This window comes from Oreochromis niloticus, linkage group LG20 (assembly GCF_001858045.2).
Source record: "Oreochromis niloticus isolate F11D_XX linkage group LG20, O_niloticus_UMD_NMBU, whole genome shotgun sequence".
Classification (NCBI taxonomy): Eukaryota; Metazoa; Chordata; class Actinopteri; order Cichliformes; family Cichlidae; genus Oreochromis; species Oreochromis niloticus.
In genome coordinates, this window is record NC_031984.2 from 36,183,450 (window position 1) to 36,202,946 (window position 19,497).

A 19,497-nucleotide genomic window follows, 5' to 3' on the forward strand; every position below is an offset into this window, starting at 1 on the left:
CCCCAACCGGTCGCAGCAGATGGCCCCGCCCCTCCCTGAGCCTGGTTCTGCCTGAGGTTTCTTCCTGTTAAAAGGGAGTTTTTCCTTCCCACTGTTGCCAAAGTGCTTGCTCATAGGGGGTCATATGATTGTTGGGTTTTTCTCTGTATTTATTATTGTGCGATCTACTGTACAATATAAAGCGCCTTGAGGCGACATTTGTTGTGATTTGGCGCTATATAAATAAAATTGAATTGAATTGAATTGAATAAACCTACTGTTATCTTCACGCCCCACACCTCTTCCTGTTCTCCTCTCAGCTCTTGGTACTTCTCATCTTCCTGACGCAGCTGTCATTCCGTACAGCTACATCTATCACTACAGCCGTCGTCCTCTGCTTGTTTTGTTTTTTTAACATTCTCTTCTAAATCCCAAGATTAAAACATTTCTGGAGCTTTGATTTTGTCATGTTTTCAACAGTTTTGCATTCATTGCATACATTACAATGGACCAAAGGTGGGAGACTCCAAAGATGCACAATAGGAATGACTACTTGGATGTCAGGTCTCTATCTATCCATGTCCTTGTATGCAACAGAGTACAATCTGGAGTGTAATTTATGGTCCTGCAAATGTGTTAGTCTGTGTATTGGTTTCTGTTCGGAGAGCATACAGAGGAATTTTTCACCCACTGTAAATGTGTTCCTATGTAGTTCCCAGCTGCATGTTGCTGGACGCAGATTATTTATTTGTCAGTAAAATGCTGACTGTCTGACATTGAACCAGGAAGGGAGTCACAGCAGAATTCACCAGCAGGAGTTGAAAAGTAAAAATAATCATAAATGATGAAAAATAAAGGATGAAAATAACAGACAGTAGCTGCAATGACCATTTTTTATTGTTTTAAAAATTCTGTTTTATTTGAGCTGTTTGTAAATAATAGCTTTGATCTTCTCAGCATTTTGCTGATGGACCGACAAAAACAATTACGAGTAGCCTAAAGACCAGTTGTATTACGTTTATATCAGTCTGAGTGCCCACAGGCTACCTTTGTACTATCCACGTTCAAGCATAAAATAAGTATTAAAGGTTTATGGTCCTGCAAATCTGTCATTGTCATAGGGGCAATGTACAGGGAGAGCTTCTCGACCACTGCAAATGTGCTCCTGTGTAGTCCTCCACTTCATTTCACTTCAACACTTTTGTAAGTTACAACTTTGCTCATCTCTACAACTGGCTACAACAACAGGAAGTGCAGCCCACAGACTGGGTGGACTGATTATTTTGCACACTCCCTCCACTGACAACACTCTCTGCAGGTAGACAGCCAATCGTGACTGCCGACAAGCTACCCCTGCTCAAACCTAACATGAGCAATATAAATGATGCTGTTGCCAAAATAATTCACATACCCATCCAAATCATTGAATTCAGGTTTTCCAATCACTTCATTGGCCACAGGTGTATAAAAGCAAGGACCTAAGTCTGCAGACTGCTCCTTGTGACAGAGCGGGTTGCTCTCAGGAGCTCAGTGAAATCCAGCGTGGTACACTGTTACACAGGATGCCACCTGTGTAACAATTCCAGATGTTAAATTTCCTCTGAGCCAACCACAGTCAACTGATACAGGTAATATAACAAAGTGAAGCAACTGGGAATGACGGCAACACAGAGCTTTTCTGTAGAGTCAATGGATTCACACCTGCAAACTTCATCTGGCCTTCAGATTAGCTCAGCGCATACAGAGCTTCATGGAATGGGTTTCCATGGCTGAGCAGCTGCATCCAAACCTTAATGCAAACTGTCAGATGCAGCGGTGTAAAACACGCTGCCACTGTACTCTTGAGCAGTGGACACAAAGCATGCTTCTCTGTCTAGCAAATGGATGGAAGAGTCTGGATTTACCAGTTCCCAGATGAACAGAACAGTACTTGTGTGACTGTATTGTGCTAAGTGTGAAGTTTGGTAGAGGGAGGAATACAGTGTGGGCTCATTTTTCAGGAGTTAGGCTCGTCACCTTTGTTCCAGCCAAAGGAACTCTTAATCCCTCAGTATACCAAGGCATTTTGGACAATTTCATGCTCTCACCTCTGTAGGAACAGTTTGGACATGTTCCCCTCCTGTGCCAACATGACTGTGCATCAATGTGCAAACCAAAGTCAAAGACATGGATGAGAGAGTTTGTTCAGGGTAGTCAAGCTCTCCCACAACAGAGTCCTGGCCTCAACCCAACAGAACACCTTTGGGATGAATAGGCCAGGCCTTCTGGTCCAACGTCAGTGTCCGATTTCATAAATGTGCTTTTGGAAGAATGGTCAGAATTGACTCTTAAACGTTGTAGAAAGCCTTCCGAGAAGAGTTGAAGCTGTTACAGCTGCAAAGGATGGGCTGACATCAAATTCAACCCTACTGTGTCTACAACTCAATTTTGTCATCAGATGATGAGTGTGAAGCAGAATTTATAATCAGGCATGAACCTCAGGTGTGCATCAGTTAGACTAACTTCTTATAATGCTTAATTGCTTTTAACCAATTAACAAAGAAGTACTAGATCCACCCAAGTAAAATTAAAATTGAGGCAGTTTTGAGAACAGGATTATATTTCAAATTCTACACTTGGACTTTTGTAGCCTTCATGAATCAGTTCAAAACAATCATCCTCCATGCAATCAGCTGCACTGAATATTTATTTGTGTCCAATATACAATCAGTAACATGGTGTTTTAACTTTTGTTTACATAGATAACTTGAGATAAACCTTTTTAAATAAATGTACATATTGCTAGCTCACAGTCTAGTGAGTACAGTTACTTCAGATTGGTTTATTTTGATATTAAATACTGACATACAAAAGGAGGCAAAACAGAACCCCAGAATAATAACCATAAGAGCTTCTCCAAAGAGATCAGTCACTTCAAATTCTGTTTAAATAGAAACAGTCCTCAGAAGGTATTTCCCAAATAAGCTTAACCTTTTGCATGAGTACTGTGTGTACAGAAGACCTATCCCTTAAAATTAAGAATAGGTAAAGTAAACCATGCTAGGAAGAAGAAAGTTTTAAGATCTACTCCCAAAATTTGTAGTTGTGCCCCTATATCCCTAACAGATGGCCCACAACTGAGCTGAGGTCTGGAACATCGAGCATGTGGTCTGAGGATGGATTCATGTGACTGGGGCCAAAACCCATCCAGAGTAAGCATTTTTCCAGTTGCCCAGCTTATTGACAGTGTCATGGCCTAAACATAAATATGTATTTGCTTCCCTTCATGTATGTTGAGCTGGTAAAAAAATAAGACCAGAACATCACCACCACCTATTATAACCACAGTATGAGCATAACTGCCTTTGACACAAACAATAACAGAAAATGATGAATGTAAGCTTTGTTAAAGTGGAGTTTATATCAGAGCTAGCACAATGCAAGGTTTGATTTCACAGGCATATATCTAATGTGATCAATAAATCTGTAAATCAACTAAAAAAAAAAAAAAACACCCAAAACAACAAAATAGGGCCAATCTTCCTGGGCATGTCCTGACAGCCTTCAGCTGCTTTTTGATTGATTGTGTTAGTCGGGTTCACTCTGTGAGATCACCTAAACTTTCCATCCAAAAAGGACAAAAGAAGATGCGAGCTGTACATTCATAAAACACTGTCTTTGGAAAAGAGCAATAACCAAAGTGCTAAAATGAAACATTACTCAATAAACACATTTACAGTGTGCAGTACTCACTTTACTACTGATGTAGTTTTAATTTGTGACCCTAGCACAAGGTCTCTTAATAAAAAGGCATTTGTACAAAGTAGACTGAAACCACACTGGTGTACACAGCATGGCAGCCAGTTTTTGTCCTGGGCTAACATGTTTTAAAGAGACGTCACAACTGTTTGTTTTAACAGCGGCTCAGCAGAGGTTGGATCAGAGACAGTGGCCCCATCTCAGTTTCAACATCAGAACCTACCCCTTCATACTGTCTGCTCCAGTATAGGGTAGGTTGTGGTTATGGTGAGCTAGTCTCACAACTCCAAGCTGTGTTAGAAAGAACTAGAAACTGACTGGAAAAGGACAGCAATGGTTGTGTTATGTGTCAAATATTGCCAAGTATGTTTTCAATTCAATATTATTTGTATGGCATCAGTTCACAACTAGTTGCCTCAAGTGAGTGTATTAGAAGACAACCTACTTTTAACAGGAAGCAGTCTCAGGCAGAAATGAGGCCCGGATGGTGCACCATGTGCTCCCGAGCACAGTGAATGTCACTGCAAATGCCGTTCTGCATGTTTGCTTTAAAGATACAAAGAAATGAAACAACATGCCAACTAAATAGTCAGCGAGTGGCTCCTTGTGCACGCACACACACTTATTAAAAATATCCAAACTAAAAGAATTTAGATTATTAGATTAAATTATTGGGGTCCCTATCAAGCATGTTATTTTATGAGTAACAAGTCACACTTGAGGTTATTAAAAAAAAACAACAACAACAACAACAACAACAAACAAGCAAACAAACAAAAAACAAAACAAAACATACAGATTCTACAATTATTCAGTGGCTCGTGCACTCTGGATGAGTGAAAGCAATGACTTGACTCATGATTTCAAGAAACCATCACCCCATTATGTTTTTTAAATAATGTAACTCCCGTGTTTTAATTAAGATACTTCCATGGCTTCCTGGAGAGGAAACATAATAAGCAAACATAATAAAAATGGCAATATAGGTTAAATGCACCAAGTGTATGATTCAGACAGGCGCAGGGTCAAATATAAGATTCCCGAATTACTGAGCTGAGAGTCGGCAACCCCAGTGGGAAAAAGGCTCTTTAGCTTCTTTATCCCGACTTCCAGAGAACAAGAAAGAAAAATGAAAAATATTACACTGACCTTAAGGAATATATGTATTTAATTAGAGACAGAATTAAAAGAGCTGAACCCACTAAGCAGTCCGGAAAAGGTAGCCAGTGATGTACAACAGATTCAGGAACTGGTGGAAAACGAATTTTGAGCTATCAGAGAAGGAATGGTGTTCGCCAAATTATAGGTTGAATTTGGAGATGATAACTGTGGAGACGCTAAAGGGCTGTAAATGGGCTTAGCTGAGATGGCTGAAGAAGGGGAGTGCTGAGTAGCAGTAGCTGTTGTTGGGGAGTCTGAGCTAACCTCATCCCCTTCTTCTGAGTCCCACACTTCACTTTGCAAGTACTCTGCAAACAGGGCCTTGGCTCTTTGCAGCACCCTGCTCAGGTTGTGCCGTCGCACAAGGCGATCAAAGTGCATGGCTAGCTCATTGTAATCCAAACTGTTCTTGATGATATGGTCTCTGTGCTCCAACAGGATGGACAAGCACAGGAACAGCATGAAGGGGTTGCCTTTACCAAACTCTTGAGGAGGTGGCAAGGAGCACGGCTTGATGCCAGTGGTCTCGGCTTTTAGAGAACTGGGCGTATTAGCAGCGCTGCTGGGGGATTTGTTGCCAGGTGAGAGGAGACTGTTTGAGTACAACCTGGAACCAGACAAAGATGTTCCTCTTCCAAAGGACAAAATGGGTGAAGACAGCAGGGATCTGTTTGGAGCAGTAGAAAGAGAGGCGATGGATGTCCTTGCAGTGGGGGTTGTGGGTGAACTGATGCGCGTACTGCTGGGCAACTGAGTAGAAGAAGCTGACACGTTTAGGCCAGTTCTTGGTAAGGCCTCACTTTCATTGCTTGCGTATGGTGATGTGGACTTTGGAGGAGAGTCTGGAGAAACACCAGGCCAACTCGATGGTGACACTGAAGACATGGGAGAGACAGAGGAGCCAGTTTTCCAGATGGGTTGGCTGCTTGGGAAAAGAGGTGGAGAAACATCATTATCACAATTTTTAAACAGTGGTGTTTGCTCTCCCGTGTCCTCCTCAGTGTCAGTTGTGGATTGGCGCCTCGGGATGCTCGTTATTGTCTCTGAAACCACCGCACCCTGTTGACATGGAGGATGCTGTTCACCCTCCTCCATATCAAAGCTGTCTTCATTTCGGGCAGTATAATATTTAAACTCCCCAAAACTAGTCTGCCTCTCGAAGGGAGCACCTTTCAGATCTGTCTTTCCCATGGTTACCTGAGGGATATCACACTCGTCACCCACATTTACTTTGTCCGAGCTCACGCTTTGCCTGTCCATTTCATCAGCGATGGCATTTATGTTCATGTCTGCTTCTTCTCTTGAAGGTCGCAGCATGTGCCGTCGACGCTGCTTCTCTTTTTGTTCCTTATCTTGAAAGTAGTCCTCAACTGTCTTGTCCTCAAAGTTGCTGAACATTGTTTCGTCGGCTTCCAGGGGTGGCCCCAGCAGCTCCACTTCAGTTTCAGGAGGATCTGGGGGCAGAGAGCTCCAAGTAACTTCCAGCATTCTTAGAGCATCATCAAACGCAAACTCTCGTTTAAGCTCCAGAAGAAGCCAACGGTAGCAGAAGAAGAGGTCGTCAGCTCCTCGGGACACTAGGTAAGAGTAGAATTCAGGGTCGGAGTACTGCAGGAGGAGCTTCAGATGCTGGAACTTAACAGACATGAGCTGCCCGTCTGGCCGGAAGTTTCCTTCTAAGCGTTTCATGATGCCACAAAAGCAAATGAAGGCGTGTGCCTCGTTGTCCATTACTGCAAGTATTGGGGAGGCAATGTCACTCATGCCTTGACAGTAAGATATCTGGAAAAACAACACAATGGCAAAACGTTATAAAAGATGACGGTTTTCACAAAGAATGTATTTCTAAATCATGTTATATAATGTCATGTCACAATAACCAAATGTATATTTAAGACTGTAGTCTTTCCTCCTTAAAACAGCCATCATTAAAATACTTTTAAAGGAATCAAAACTGGATTGCTTTTTCAGCAAACCATTAGAAAATATAAAGTCATGCAAATCAGTCTTTTCTTAAAGAAAAATATCAGCCTCGTTATTTTGTCTTGGTTTGTTCCTTTTCCTCCTCATACGTGCTGTCAGACAGCAATCTCTGTAACCGGGCAGAAAATGGCGATTTTCTTTTGATGGAAACTGCTCTGAGGCATTGTAGGAGATGGAGTTATTTAGCTAATGAACTTTAACAGTGACAAAATAGGTTTTAGATGAAAGACAGCAAAGCTAAGACAAAATTCATGCTACTATTCTTCAAACTTGAAGCGTGGTTTGGTTTTCTGCTGGTTCGGTGAATTTTGGTCGGAGCGTGATGAAACTTGCAGTTTTGGAATCTGCGAGATGCCGGTTTTCAATAGAGGTGTTACATACTTGTCTGCGTGACTCTGCAAACAGGGAATCCGTGCTTTGTGTTTATGTCATTTGTGTTTACATGCTCTTCTATTTGTTTGTTCTTTTAGCTGCTTGGTGAGCTTTTAGCCAAGATTCTGATGTTTCTGTGGATACAGAGGGTTAAGAGATTCAGATTGGAACACAAATCTTCTCCTGCAGATAATGTGCCAATACAAACCTGTGGATGAGTGATGGCAAATGTGGTGAGCAGATCTGTGAGGGCAGTCAAATGTGGACTATCCTCGGAGCCTGCATAGTATGGATGAGCTCGATCCGTCCTCAGGACGTCTTTGAGAACGTTTCCACGGATAAATTCAAGGTCCTCATGACTAACCCGGGTTGTCCACTCTCTCTTTAGTTGGTCATACTCTCTCGTCTTCCTCTTCATGTAGTCCATTCTCTCCTGTCCGCTCAGTCCATCTGGATAGACGTTCAGGAGGTAACGCCAAACCACCTAACTCAACAGAGGACAACAGAGGAGTTAATCCTTGAGAAATGTAAATCACAAAATACAAATTCAATAATTGCACATATATGTTCTTAATTGTCCTTCAAGTTCCATCTTTTCATCCAAAAATTGCAAATGACTCAATGTATCAGTTCAAATCTGCTTGCAAGCTGACTGATTGTTAAAACTCTCAACCAAGAGGGAGAGCTAGGATAGCAAGATCGCTACAATTAGCACAAGAATTTATTCAGTTTAAATAATAACCAGATTATTTAGAGCGTGCAGTACAAGGTGCTCATATACAATATTAATCAAACACAGGTGCTAAACCTTCCGCAGCGACGGCTCCACACCCCCATGGTAGATTCGCAGTCTGAGTTCCTCAGGCCGGGTCAACTGTCCCTGTCCGTTAAGGTAACTGTGAAACTCAGCGTCACTTAGAGGGGGCTTGAAAGGCTTGATCTCCTCCCCATAAGACCAGCTGAAGGCCTGCTGGACCTTCGACAGGGTCCGGCCCACCTAAAAAGAATTGAAAAAGGTGCATAAGCAAAAACCGCAGCTCAGAAAGTGTGGTCAGGTTAAACAGAGTGAGGAAGGGAAAGGAACCTGGGACAGTAGAGACTGGGTGAAGGGAAGAGCTGCAGATGCCAAAGATCTAGTCTTCTCCGTGAGAAGCTGCTCAGAGCCAATCACGTCTTTGGGGCTTATGATGTCCCAGTCTTCCAAAACAGGGCCTGCAGTTAAATAATGACAAGCAGATTTAACAGCATCGGTTTTTTAGTCCTTCCTGTGTCACTTTTTGATGCCTGGTTTCAATTTGAAAGAGGTATTCTTTGTTCTAATCATTTGTCTTGTGCAAACAGACTTTTAAAAGTTTGGATGTGATGGGCAACAAAATGTTCCGTCTACCACATCAGATCGTAGTTTTGATCTTTAAAATTTATATTATTTACGTCATAAATTAGAAACATTTTTGCTTTCAGTCTTGTTAAGTCTTGATTTAAGTTGCTGGTGTTCTTACTGTCCTCGGAAGGTTTTATATCCATCTTGAGCTGCAGAAATGGTCTGGCTGCACTGACAAACGCAACATCCAAATCCCAGTCAGAGACCAGAGACAGATACATTTCAGCACCACTGCGATCGCGAGACAGGTAGCCAACGCTGAAATTTCTCTTCCTAATTCAAGAGAGATATTTAAACTTGTTAAGAAAAATTCTTTGGGCACTTCTCTGTTTAGCCATTATAACTATTCTTACCCATTTAAATCAAAGGCTCTGATAAGTATGTGCTGCAAAACCTCCAGCGATGTTATCTGGGGATCAACAGCAAAGGAGCGAAACTCCACAGGAAGTGCCCCATCACATTTCTGGGAAAAAAATAAATAAATAAACAAAAATCATATTACAATCTCATCACTGACAAAAACGTAAACATTCTTGATGGTGTAGTTAAACCATAGTAAGAGAATAAGTGAAACATAGAAAGTCAATGGCATACTATATATTTATAAAATAAAAAATAATGCATTGTTACTAGACTATAACTATAAAATAATTATAAAACAAAATACATAATAATTCTTCTATTTAAATGTAAAGCATACAAAACACATAAAATTAATGGAATAATGCTCCACGTCATCCTCTGTGTTCTACTGCACTCGGTTTTTGCCATGTTTTGTGTGTCCCAGTGATCCCAGGGGCTATGTTGTTGGGGGGGGTAGCTAACTGCTAGAATCTCTCAGGGCAAATTGGTTCTGGATGAGGGGCCAGACAAAGCGCGATTAAGTTGACCCTTTGAAAAGAATAGAAATCAAGGGACCACTTATTCTATCTGCAATAGGGTTACTGGGGCCTCACCCTGGAGCCAGGCCTGGAGAGGGAGCTCAAAGGTGAGCGTCTGGGGGGCAGGCACAGCCCAAAGAAGTATCATGGGGCCACACTCATAGAATGTAACCTCTCTGGTGAATAAGAAGCCGGAGGTTAACGGATACATAAAGTTACAGTAGGTCTCACCTCAATGCACAGCTTGGGGCTGGACTCTGTTCCAGTCTGGAGGCCCTCAGTGACAGGTGGTTGGCAGGGATGGGTATTCTTGTATTTTCTCACCTTGCTGCCAATATGCTGGGGTTTTTGCTGGTGGATGAGATGGTTGCCTTCCTGCACCTTTGGGGAATAGGTCCTGACTGTCATCTGTGCTTTTGCACCAACGGACAGTTCAGATTAGCCGGCCTTCTTGGGGTCACTGTGTGGGATGCTTTAGGGTGATCCATCTGGTGTTTCTGTCATCCTACTGGAAAACTTCAACGCTCACATGGGAAAAACAGTGAGACTCACCTCTGCTGTTTGCAGATGATGTGGCCTAGGTGGTTGCCTCCAGCTTACACTAGAGCAGTTTGGAGCCAAGTGCTAAGCAGCGGGAATGAAAATTAGCACCTCCAAATCTGAGGTTGTGGTCCTCAGCTGGAAAAGGACCACGACCAGTTGAGGTGGTTTGGGTATCTGATTAGGATGCCTCCTCGTCACCTTCTGGGTGAGGTGTTCTGGGTATGGCCCACCAGATGGAGGCACCGAGGCAGACCCAGGACATGCTGGAGAGATTACATCAATCTCCTTACAATGCGTGGAGAGTTTCAACCCAAATCCAGCACCTTGAGATTGTACACTAAGCGGAAGGAATGAGGCAGAGGACTGGTGAGTGTCAGAACCAGTCCAGGATGAGACAACAAGCATCCATGAGTACAGCAGGAAGATGGCCACAACTGACTGTGTGCTTAGAGAATAGCTTAGGCAGCAGAAGCCCAAGAAAGAAGAGGACCAAGAAGAAGAACCATCATGACAGAAAGGCCCCTGTATGTACCACCGGCAGATAGACGAAGTGGCTGGAAATCCTACCAGTGGCTGGACAAAGCCGGAGTGACAGCACATGGGTGGCTGTAGCTCAGGTGGTAGAGCGGGTGTCCTACTCACCGGAAGGTTGGTGGTTCGTAGTCTACATGCCAAATATCCTTGGGCAAGATATTAACCCCATGTTGCCCTCCGATGCATCCATCGGAGTGTGAATGCGAGTAGAAGCACGATAAACCTTAGATAAAGTGCTTGTGTGAATGGGTATGATGAGCGCTTTGAGTGCTCAGTGAGAGTAGAAAAGCGCTATATAAGAACCAGTCCATTTACCATTTACATAGGCACATAGAGGCTGGGGTCTACCACACCAGGCAAGACCCCAGGTGCAGGCTGTGTAAAGATGCCCCTGAGACAATCCAGCACATAACTGCAGGGTGTAAGATGCTAGCAGGCAAAACATACATGGAACACCATAACCAAGTGGCCGGCATAGTATACAGATACATCTGCACCAATTATGTCCTGAAGGTCCCGAGGTCAAAATTGGACACTCCTCCCAGTGTGGTTGAGAATGACCGAGTTAAGATTCTGTGGGACTTCCGGTTACAGACAGATAAACTGGTGATGGCCCACCAACCAGATACAGTAGTGGTGTCCAGAAGAGCGCAGTACTAGGAACAGCAAAGATACTGCGCAGGACCCTTAAGCTCCCAAGACTCTGGTAGACCCGAGCTTGAAGGATGAAGGGATTTTTTTTTTCTGGTTTTTATATCAATCAACATTATTATTTGTTTCAATATTTGAATACATTTTGTTCAAATGTACATTCGGATATTGAACCTATAGCTTTTTAGTTTCTACACATTCTACCGTACTTTTATTTATGCAACTATAACAGTATTATGAACTTCTTTTTGATTAATGACAACATTAACGTGTCACAAAAAGCCATTACATTTCTTTCCTCTGCATGAAGTTTGTCATATTATGACCTCTAAACTTCTAAGTATTGTGAAATATACAGCAAAAAGGTTCGTAACATTATAAGCTGTTATGTCTTTGATGCAGATAATAAATTACACAACAAAAATGCTGGTGCACCTGTCCTGCCAAGGCATCCCCGGCAGACTTTGCTTCCAAATCACGAACAAAGAGTTTCCCTCATTAGGGATGGGTATCAAAACCCGGTTCTTGTTGAGAACCGGTTCCCACTGTTTCAATTCCTTGGAAACGATTCCCTTATCGATTCCAGTCGCCCCGAATGACGTCACCACGTTGCGGAGGGTCATTTACCTGGCAGGAAACGCGGCTCAAACGCTAAAAAGTTTGGTTATACTTATAACGGATGACAACAGGGCAACTTGCAATACTTGCAAAGTAGATATTTCATTTAAAGGAGGAAACACTACGAATATGCAAAAGCATTTGCTCACAAAACACGCCATAACCTTAAATTAATGTCGTGTTTTTAATTCCGCTCCGGACTCGTGAATCTCAACCCAGCAGCAGCGGTAACGTTTGCACGTCCTCTCCCGTTAATGCGGCAGGTAAATAATCAACTAACAGTGCATGTTATGTTAGCGCGATCTGCTTTATTACAAAACCTGCCATTACTGTGCATTTAGGCGACCATGATGAGAGAGACAGAGTCTGGCAGTTCTCGCTGCAGTCTACCGTTAGCGTCTCCTTTCAGGCCAGGATAGACGAATGTCACCGAGCAGTGACTAAGTTTGTGGTCAAAGGCTTGCACCCATTTGCCACAGCAGATGCCCCCGATTTTCGGTAAGTGAATGTGTTTAATTGTAGGCAGGGAGGTTACTGGATAGTCTTGTGTAATTGCTACAGAATAATTTATGTTATACTTTGTTATTGCTACAGAAAAATATTTATTTTATTATTTTACATTTACATTTTTTTTTTCCTGGGGACCCTGTGACACCCCATTGAAGAGCCGTAGGCTGTGGATCTCTTAAGATCTCACTGTTGGGTTTGTAAGGCCATGTTACTCCTAAATTTCTATCTTGTTTAAAGAGAAGATATAAAACAAAGTTCTAAGCTAATCGACCTTAGTAATCTCCTTTTTTTAAAAGCAAGAATCGAGAAGAGAATCGATAAAGAACCGAATCATTAAACAGAATCGAAAATGGAATCGGAATAGTAAAAATCTTATCAATACCGATCCCTATTCATCATTCTTGATTTTTAGTTCACAAACACTTCTTCCAATGATCAACTACTCCTGAAATTTTGGAGTTTTAGCTCTTTATGCAGTAAAGTTACAGGAGGATTAAAATAATTAAGGGGCAAAATGCCGTCGGTTTGTTAAAATAATCTCATAAAGTGAGAACAATAAATGTATCATTTTCTGTTTGTAACCCACAAACTGAACGGTAAAGTAACGACAGTCATCTTTCAGTTTTTCACTAAAGTAAACATCACTACTTCCACGTCTCGCTGTTTGTAATGGAGGCGGAGTCAACCGGACGTGCTCCCGACGCAGGGGAAACAGACACCGCCGGGGATACCTACAGGCACACATTTTCTGGGCAGGCAAGTGACGTCAGCTCACCTCTGTGACAGCCCGATGTTTAGCGTTGCATTGGATATTGTCAACGTGTTATGACCGATAACCGTGTCAGGTGTATCTTACAGGTTTACTCAGTATAAACTGACAGGGACAATGACTGATCGGCATCGAGAAGAAGCAATGCTACCGAAAAAACCCAAATAAATAGCAGCGATGAGGCCCCCTCTGTTATGGCACACTGCTAAACATCCTGTTTACGGAGTGCATATTTTCGACGTTTAACATTAACGCGGGAGCATGTCTGTCCAAACAGCCAATTTAACATATGCGATAATATGATTGCTCGCTGCTAGCAGTCTTTGGCAGCCTATTTGGAAGTCAAAGAAACCATCATTCTCCTACCTTGACTTTGACACGAACAACACCCCTCTCCTCCTCGCCTTCCATCGTAAAGACTCCGTTTCGGAAAAGGATGGTTCTACCGAGCTTTGTCTGCTGTTTGTTTGCTTTTCTATCCTGACATGATGGAAGTGGCACTAGCCGAGTTCCTATGCTTGACGATATTCTGCTTCTTTTTTTCTTCCTTGTGTTTATTGGCTGTTGACAAACAACGAATTGGTGCATTACCGCCACCAACTGGTATGGAGTATGGACCAGAATATCATACAAATGCGTTTGTCTAAGATAATTAAATATTGCCTGATACCTTTTACCTCCTCAGTTATTTCTAAGTAAAGCGATGTGGTTGGTTTTATGGCCAGAGAGGAACTTGGGGAGAGTAATGAAGTATACAGCGTGTGAAAAACAGTCAGTTGTGAGAACGACAATGTTACCTGCAGATGGAGGCAGTCAGGTAACGAAATCCAGTGCAATGTGGGACCAGTGGCAATTCCAGGTATGATGCAGAAGACCAACTGGGAGAGTGGCAGAAGTTTTGTTTTGAAGACAGGTGGCACAGGCAGACATTCACTCAGACGTCTCTGAGACTTTTATCATTATTATTATTATTATTATTATTATTATTATTACTTTCTTTTCTTTAATATACCTGTATAGTTTCTATATGTTCATGTAAAGTTGGGGAACACGGGTCTAAGGATTCACATTATGGGTAAATGTTGCTACAATGTTGTCTGTATATGACATATGACAATAAACATGAACTTGAACTTTGGCTGGATGACAGGTGAATATTGACATGTATATTCTGAGACTGGACAACTGAAGCAACATAAAAGACATAGAGAAGCCGAGGCATTGCTGAAGATGTTTTCAAGTGGTTAGCTCTGGCCAATCCAGAACCGCTTGGACCTGAGCTGGGTTGGCTCTGATTTGACCCTTTTCAGTGATGTAGCCAAGGACGGAAACATTGTCAGCATGAAACTGACACATCCTACCTTTACACATCTAACTTGTTTTCTAGGAGCTGCTGGAGGACTCGACAAAGATGGGACTGAATAACACTGAGGAAGATGCTCATTTTATTCAGAAACACTGCTTTCAGTTCAGTTTCATTTTTATTTATACAGCACCAAATCACAACAACAGTCGCCAAAAGGTGCTTTATGTTGTAAGGCAGACCCTACAGTAATACAACAGAGAACCCAACAATCATATGACCCTGTTGGGGGAAATCTCCCAAATAGAAGGCTGCCAAAGTAAAACAGAGACACAGTGAGACAATATAATCAATCACATGTACATGGGTGAACGTCTCTAATGAGAGTCACACCAGTACACTTCTTTATTGCAGGTTATATAGGCATGTAGGTTACTCAACAGGGCGGAGGCAGTCTCCGCCTGTTCTCAGAATATAGATTGCAAATGCATATCTTGCTAAAGAATATAGATTGCTTAACAGACAAATGCATATCTTGCTAAAATGTTCTGTTCATACTATACTAAACATCTGCTTAAGTGGAACTTTCCGTTCCTCTTCACAGGAACTTGTCTTCACCGGCATATGATAAGCATAGGCAAGGCTTCATGTTTATCAGGGTGAATCGTCATTCAGAGTTTACACAATCACAAGCAAAGCATATCATTCAGAGTTTTACACAGTTACAAGCAAAGCATATTTGAATAATAAACAAAATCTTTTCACAGACCCCCTATTAGTAAGCGCTTTGGTGACAGTCATCTGGAATATTTTTTTCATTCACTGCAAACTCCTCACATGAGTTGTATTAATTTATTCTAGTCTGTGTGTACATGCCATGTCAAGCCCAGTGCTTGCTTGCTCAGCAAATGCTGTGTGGAGCAGACAAACAGGGACTCCTTAGTCATTGTTCTTGGTGATTTGACCCAGGGAAACTTCAGTCCGGAGTTCCCCAAATACAATTTATTAACTTCTTAAGCCCCTCTTGCCCATGGGAACAGGTTTAGTACAATGTGATGCAAAGTCTATTTAAATACAGACATCAGTCGTAGCTTTAGAAAACTCAGAATCTCAGTTAAAAGCTCATGAAAACATTTTTGTACAACCCCCAACAACAGCTGAAACAACTAAAAGAGCAGGAAATCAAATTCTGCAAAATGACTGAGATGGCTTGGCCAAAGTGGCTGAAGCAGCACAGGAAACAGATGCTGACCAATGTAGCAGGTGATTTATTTACAAACATCGTGACAAAAAATATTTACAAAAATCAATAACTCAAAAGCTGACTTGGACAAATAAACATAACGAAACTTAAACCAACCAAAATGAATCTCATATGCACACTGACCTAGTCCTCTTCTCTTGAACAACTAAATTCTTTTGTTTAAATACTCTCAAGCTATACAAACAAAATTGCCTCCAATGGGCTATTCCATACAAATAGAATACAGTCATCCAGGTAAGACACATACATGAGACTAAATATTATAATCATCCTCTTACTTACTTTTCACCAGCAACAAAACACACACTTCTAAACTGTAGCCATTACATTTTACAATAATACATTCAACACTAAAGCAAACAAAACCCTAAAATGGACAGTTTTCTTCCCTCTCTTCACCTTGTCCCTTTCTGTGAAGTCACCAATAAACAGGAAGCTATAAATACAGGAAGTGAGTGTGAACTTCCTCTCACAGAGTAAAATGCACAAATTAACAGAAGCCTGCAGTGTGAGAGCGAAGGGCTCTAATAGGGTGATATGGTACTATGAGGCCATTAATGGGAAGCATGTATAATAATCTGAACATACATGCTTCCCTTAGGCAGTATCATGTTAACAGCATTGGTCCTAGCACTGAACCCTGTGGAACACCATAATTAACCTCAGTGTGTGAAGAGGACTCTCCATTTACATGAACAAACTGGAGTCTATTAGATAGATATGATACAAACCACTGCAGCGCAGCACCTGTAGTACCTACAGCATGTTCTAATCGCTCTAATAGGATATTATGGTCGACGGTATTGAACACTGTGCTTTCCTCTGCACCGTGGCTGTTATGCTCACCTGTCATTGATCCAGGACTATCAACAGGCAAGCTGTGGTTACAACAGTAGCTTGCCTCCACCAGTGTGTGAATGTGAGAGTGAATGAATAGTGGCATTGTAAAGCACTTTGGGTGCCTTGAAAAGCGCTATATGAAATCCAATCCATTATTATTTTTATTATTATTATTTAAGACCAGTGTCCACATCTGTTCCTCGCCAGTTTGTTATCTAACCCGTGTTAGTAACAGGCCACCTTTGCTTCACATGTCACATCTATAATTAACTTACCTCGTTCTCACATTGTGTGCAGTTTGCATTTCTACCCGGATGCTGTTCACCATTTTGGAAATCCTCAAGCCGCTTCAGGTTTTCTGGATCATGCTTCACCGCCTGCCTGCCTGCCTGCCTGCCTTCCACTGCTCTGGATCACTGTACAAACCAATTTGGATTCACTTCACACTCCCATCTCTCTGGACACTCACCTGGTCAATATTACTTCCCCCAGGAGCTTCTTCTGCTCCTCCTGCCAAGTAAGACACAAGATTCTCCCTAGCCTTCTCCTCCCAGCACATTAAGCAATCTCTCCTTGTGCAATTGTTTAGAATAGAATAGAATAGCTTTTTATTGTATAGTTTTATGTTTTGCACTAAAGCTTGTGTGAGAACTTGATGTCTGTGATTGAATCTGTGTGTGGGTCCTGTTGTGACACCACCCACTCAACTACTGGTCCATCCTGGGCCCTGCACCCAGATCTGTGCAAGGGAGACCAGCCACCCACCACCCCAGGCCCCACATCCCAAGACCACAAGGCAGCACTCCCCACAGCCACCCACCACCACCGACCAAAGCAGACATACGTGTGCCACAAAACAGCAGCTGCAGCTTTTAAGACCCCAGAAAACTGCCAGACTTCCTTAGACCCAGAGTCCACCCCCAGCCACCTGCAAGCCACACAGGGAAATGTGACTATAGCTGACCACCCCCAACTAGGTAAAGGAATTGATCAGTGCAGACCAATAAGAAATAAATTCATTCAATAGTTTTTTTGTTTGTTCGTTTTTTCGAGGAGACAGACATTTTTTTCCAAACTAATGTGATCTAGAAGTAAAGTTCTGCATTGAGTAATACACAAACTGTTTTTTTCATTTGCAGTTATGAGGATAGTTTTCTTAGCAATGCATAGGGCAGTAAGGACTATATGTGATGTTTTTGTTTCCATATCTAATTCACTTACGTCAGCCAAGATGCTCAGCTTCAATGAGGGTGGGATACAGCAATTAAACCATGTGGATAGTCTTCACATAACCTCTGCCAAAACCTCTGGACAGGTACACAAGACCACATAGCAAGCACTTGTAGACCTCCTCTACCTGCTTTTCCCTGTGTAACCTTGTTCTCCTTGAGTTTAGAGGTTGTTGTTTCTCACAGTTTGGACTCACCTGGACATCTGTTTCGCCTCCTTGTCTGCTTGCCTGCTATTACACCCCAGACAGTCTGGAAACCCCCATGGACCTCCCCTCCTCAGAGCTTTCAAAGCCCAGACCAGCAAGTCTCTGGCAGATATCTGGATTGTTAAATGGATGTTAGTTTACATGGGATAAGTTAAGAATGAGCTATTTTTAAAAATTCCCACCAGGCTTTCAGAGAGGTGTTTATGTTAAGGCTTTTAAAGCAGTTATGATGCTTAATGCTTTCTAAGCTTATGAAAGGCAGACTAGAGATTTTTACTTTCCCACACAATGCTTCTTCCAGCCACAGGAGAGCTTGATTTGATCCATTTTGAAAGATATAGCAATCTATTGGTCAAGAAGGAGTAATACAATTTTGGTAGTTGTAGACCACCATTGAAAACTCTATTAAAGCCAAAAAAAACCCAACTTATACGTGATGGTTTATTTTTCCACAGACATTTCAAGACGTTTGAGTCTAGTGACTTAAACCAGGCAGTAAAGACTTTATTAGAGATCACCGAGAACCAGTTGTCTATTTGAAACAGAACCATCATTTTAAGTGGTGCGACTCTTCCCATGAGTGATATAGGTAAAGTATTCCAATGTGTGGGATCTTCTTCTTCTTCTTTATTTTTAGTGGCAGAATATGATTTAATTGTACCAAGTGTGAGAGCTTGGTCGGAAAATCTATACCTAAATATCTAATATTACGTAATTGTAGTGGACTGGTGGAGGTGTTCTGAAATTTGCAGTTCAGAGTTAGAACTGTTGATTTACTCCAGTTAATCGAGTAGTCTGATATGGATGAGAACTTATCTATGAATGTTATTGTCTTCAGAAGGAAAAGCAATACATCAGCAGCATATAGCCTTATCTTATGGTCTGTATTTTCAGTTTGAATTCCTTTAATATCTACATTGTGCTGCTGCTAGTGGTTCGATGAAAATGAATAAAAAGCAATGGGGCAGCTCTGTCTGGTGCCCCTCTTTAGATTTAGAAAGCTCTGGGATGTAACATAATTTGGCCTAACGGATGCATTTGGAGAGCTGTATAGTGTTTTCATCCAATTTATCAAGAATGAATCAAAGCAATAATCTATTACATTAATTAGTCTCTGTGTATTATTGGCTGAGTGTCTGCCTTGATAAAACCTGTTTGATCAGCATGTATTTATGAATGGAGGGAGTTTTTCGAATCTTCTTGCAAGGGCTTTGCAAAGCATTATAATGTCTACATTTATGAGTGAGATTGGGCAGTAGCTGGGGTGCCCATCTTTCTAATCATGCCTCCCTTATTTTTAGTATCTGGTAAGAGGGTAGGTGGCAGAGCACCTTATGACGACGCTAAAAAGCAGTGTCAGAAGCTGGTCTGTGGAAGAGGAGAGTGGGAGTGTGACAGCGCAAGCAGGACATGCTGTGCGAAGGAGAAACAAAGTGTGCAAAGCATACACATGGGTAGTGAATGTCATTTCACAGACTCGTGCCATGGAAAAGCATGTGTAAATAAATGAGCAAATTCGAAAATATTGACTG

General features: G+C 42.0%; 1 protein-coding gene across 1 annotated transcript; it reads right to left on the reverse strand.

Moving 5' to 3' along the window:
* Positions 1-2,647: 2,647 nt before the first annotated feature.
* Positions 2,648-13,687, reverse strand: tbc1d25 (TBC1 domain family, member 25). The gene is made up of 7 exons (XM_003454251.5): positions 13,487-13,687; positions 8,968-9,077; positions 8,733-8,887; positions 8,318-8,445; positions 8,042-8,230; positions 7,442-7,717; positions 2,648-6,660 (listed from the first exon to the last, which is right to left on the reverse strand). The coding sequence occupies exons 1-7, from the start codon at positions 13,529-13,531 to the stop codon at positions 4,960-4,962; spliced, it is 2,604 nt and encodes an 867-aa protein (XP_003454299.3). The 5' UTR covers positions 13,532-13,687; the 3' UTR covers positions 2,648-4,959.
* Positions 13,688-19,497: the final 5,810 nt, after the last annotated feature.